Raw genomic sequence first — 2664 nt, 5'->3', positions numbered from 1 at the left:
GGGTGTGAAATAGAGCAGAGGGGATAATGGACACTAAGGAGGAGGGTCATTGTAAAGCATATTTAAAAAAAAAAAATAATAATCAATAAATCCTAAGTATATATATATATATATATATATATATATATATATATATATGTGTGTGTGTGTATATGTGTATATATATATATATATATAATATATATTGGGCTTGTTTTTGGGCTTTTTAGGATTGTGTTTGGCTTGTTTTGGGCTTGTTTTTTACGAATTGGTTGCTTATTCTGTATTTTATAGTTGGCAACCCTGGTCATTAGCTCAAAGCTAACCCTTCGACAAAGAAGATGGCGAAAAGAAAAAAAGATGATGAGTATCGTATATTTCGGGACGAATGGACCGAAGAATTCGCCTTTGTGGAGAGAGCAGGTTCTGCGGTGTGTCTAATTTGCAATGACAAAATTGCATCGATGAAACGGTTGAATGTAAAGCGGCACTTCGACACGCGCCATGCTACCTTTGCATCAAAATACCCTGCGGGAGACAGCAGAAAGAAAGCGGCCCAAGAGCTACTGAGCAGGGTGCAAGCTAGCCAGCAGCAACTCCGCGTATGGACCCGGCAAGGTGACTATAATTCCGCTAGCTTTGCTGGATCTTTAGCAATAGTGAGGAACGGAAAACCATTCACAGATGGCGAGTATGCTAAAACGTTCATGCTGGATGTAGCCAATGAACTTTTTGATGATCTTCCGAACAAAGACAAGATAATCAAACGGATACAAGACATGCCTCTGTCGGCAAGAACTGTTCATGATCGTACCATCATGATGGCAAACAAAGTGGAGGAAACGCAAGTGAAGGACATAAATGCAGCGCCGTTCTTTTCCCTGGCTTTGGATGAGTCAACAGACGTGAGCCATTTGTCGCAGTTCAGCGTGATTGCAAGATATGCTGTTGATGACACACTGCGCGAAGAAAGTCTTGCTGTTCTGGCAATAAAAGGGTCCACAAGAGGTGAGGATTTATTCAAGTCTTTCATGGAGTTTGCTCAAGAAAAAAATCTACCTATGGATAAACTTCTCTCAGTGTGTACTGATGGTGCTCCGTGTATGGTGGGGAAAAACAAAGGATTTGTGGCGCTTCTTCGTGAACATGAAAATAGACCCATCCTAAGTTTCCATTGCATTCTACACCAGGAGGCACTTTGTGCTCAGATGTGTGACGGGCAGTTTGGCGAAGTGATGTCGCTGGTCATTCGTGTGATCAACTTTATTGCTGCCCGAGCCTTAAATGATCGCCAGTTTAAAACACTGCTGGATGAAGTTGGAAATAACTATCCTGGTCTGCTTTTGCACAGCAATGTGCGTTGGTTGTCAAGAGGGAAGGTGCTTAGCTGTTTTGCGGCTTGCCTGAATGAAATCCAGACTTTTCTTGAAATGAAAGGCATCGAGCATCCTGAGCTAGCCGAAACTGAGTGGCTCCTCAAGTTTTACTATCTTGTAGATATGACTGAACATCTGAACCAGCTCAACGTGAAAATGCAAGGCATTGGAAATACAGTGTTATCCCTTCAACAAGCTGTGTTTGCTTTTGAAAACAAGCTAGAGCTCTTCATTATGGATCTTGAAACAGGTCGTTTACTACATTTTGAAAAACTGAGCCAGTTTAAAGATGCATGCACAGCAAGTGAGCCCATTCAAAACTTTGATCTCCACCAGCTAGCTGGCTTCACATCCAGTCTCCTACAGTCCTTCAAAGCACGCTTTACAGAATTTCGTGAGCACGCTCGTCTTTTTAAGTTCATCACCCATCCAACCGAGTGTTCACTGAACACAGCCGACCTGAGTTACATTGCTGGTGTCTCCGTCAGAGATTTTGAAGCAGAAGTGGCTGACCTGAAGGCCTCAGACATGTGGGTGAATAAGTTCAAGTCACTGAATGAAGATTTGGAAAGAATCACACGACAGAAAGCGGAGTTGGCGAGCAAGCACATGTGGACAGAAATGAAAAAACTTCAACCCGAAGACCAGCTGATTCTCAAAACTTGGAACGCGCTTCCTGTCACATACCACACACTGCAGCGTGTGAGTATTGCTGTGTTGACCATGTTTGGATCTACGTATGCATGTGAGCAGTCATTCTCACATCTTAAAAACATCAAGTCCAATCTGCGATCACGTTTAACGGATGAAAGTCTCAACGCTTGCATGAAGCTTAACCTCACCAAGTACCAACCAGACTACAAAGACATCAGCAAATCCATGCAGCACCAGAAGTCGCATTAATGGTGAGTATTATAACAACATTATTTAAAAGAATAAATTCAGAGGTGTTTTATACTGACATTTAGTTGAATTCACTTTTAAAATATATTATATGGCTCTCACTGAAATAAATTTCCAAATATTTTGCTTTCATGGCTCTCTTAGTCAAAAAGGTTCCCGACCCCTGTTCTAGCCATTGCCTACATTGGGGGAGTGTTCTGGGCTTTCCATTTATTTAGTTTTTTTCTCAGCTTTGTCTTTATAAAGTTATCACTCTGCTCTCATTCCTTTCTCCCCCCCCCACCGCTACTTGCATTTCTTAAATTTCTCTTTTCACGTCTCCCCTCTTTGACCGTTTTTTTCCTACTTTTCATTATTTTATTCCCTCTCCCATCATTTTGCTGCCAGATTATGTCCTATCGTAAGC

General features: G+C 41.7%; 1 protein-coding gene across 1 annotated transcript; it reads left to right on the top strand.

Moving 5' to 3' along the window:
• The first annotated feature begins 320 nt into the window (after positions 1 to 320).
• On the top strand, positions 321 to 2258 carry LOC142143228 (protein FAM200C-like). Its single transcript, XM_075200939.1, has one exon. It carries the CDS (start codon positions 321 to 323, stop codon positions 2256 to 2258), a length of 1938 nt encoding a protein of 645 aa, XP_075057040.1.
• Positions 2259 to 2664: the final 406 nt, after the last annotated feature.

The sequence above is a fragment of the Mixophyes fleayi genome, chromosome 3 (genome assembly GCF_038048845.1).
Source record: "Mixophyes fleayi isolate aMixFle1 chromosome 3, aMixFle1.hap1, whole genome shotgun sequence".
Taxonomy (NCBI): Eukaryota; Metazoa; Chordata; class Amphibia; order Anura; family Limnodynastidae; genus Mixophyes; species Mixophyes fleayi.
Note: the sequence above shows the minus strand (reverse complement) of the source record. Positions and strands in the feature narration are given on the sequence as shown.

What these genes read in the sequence shown, in the direction of transcription:
- LOC142143228 (XM_075200939.1), top strand. Translation starts at nt 321, where the DNA reads ATGGCGAAAAGAAAAAAAGATGATGAGTATCGTATATTTCGGGACGAA.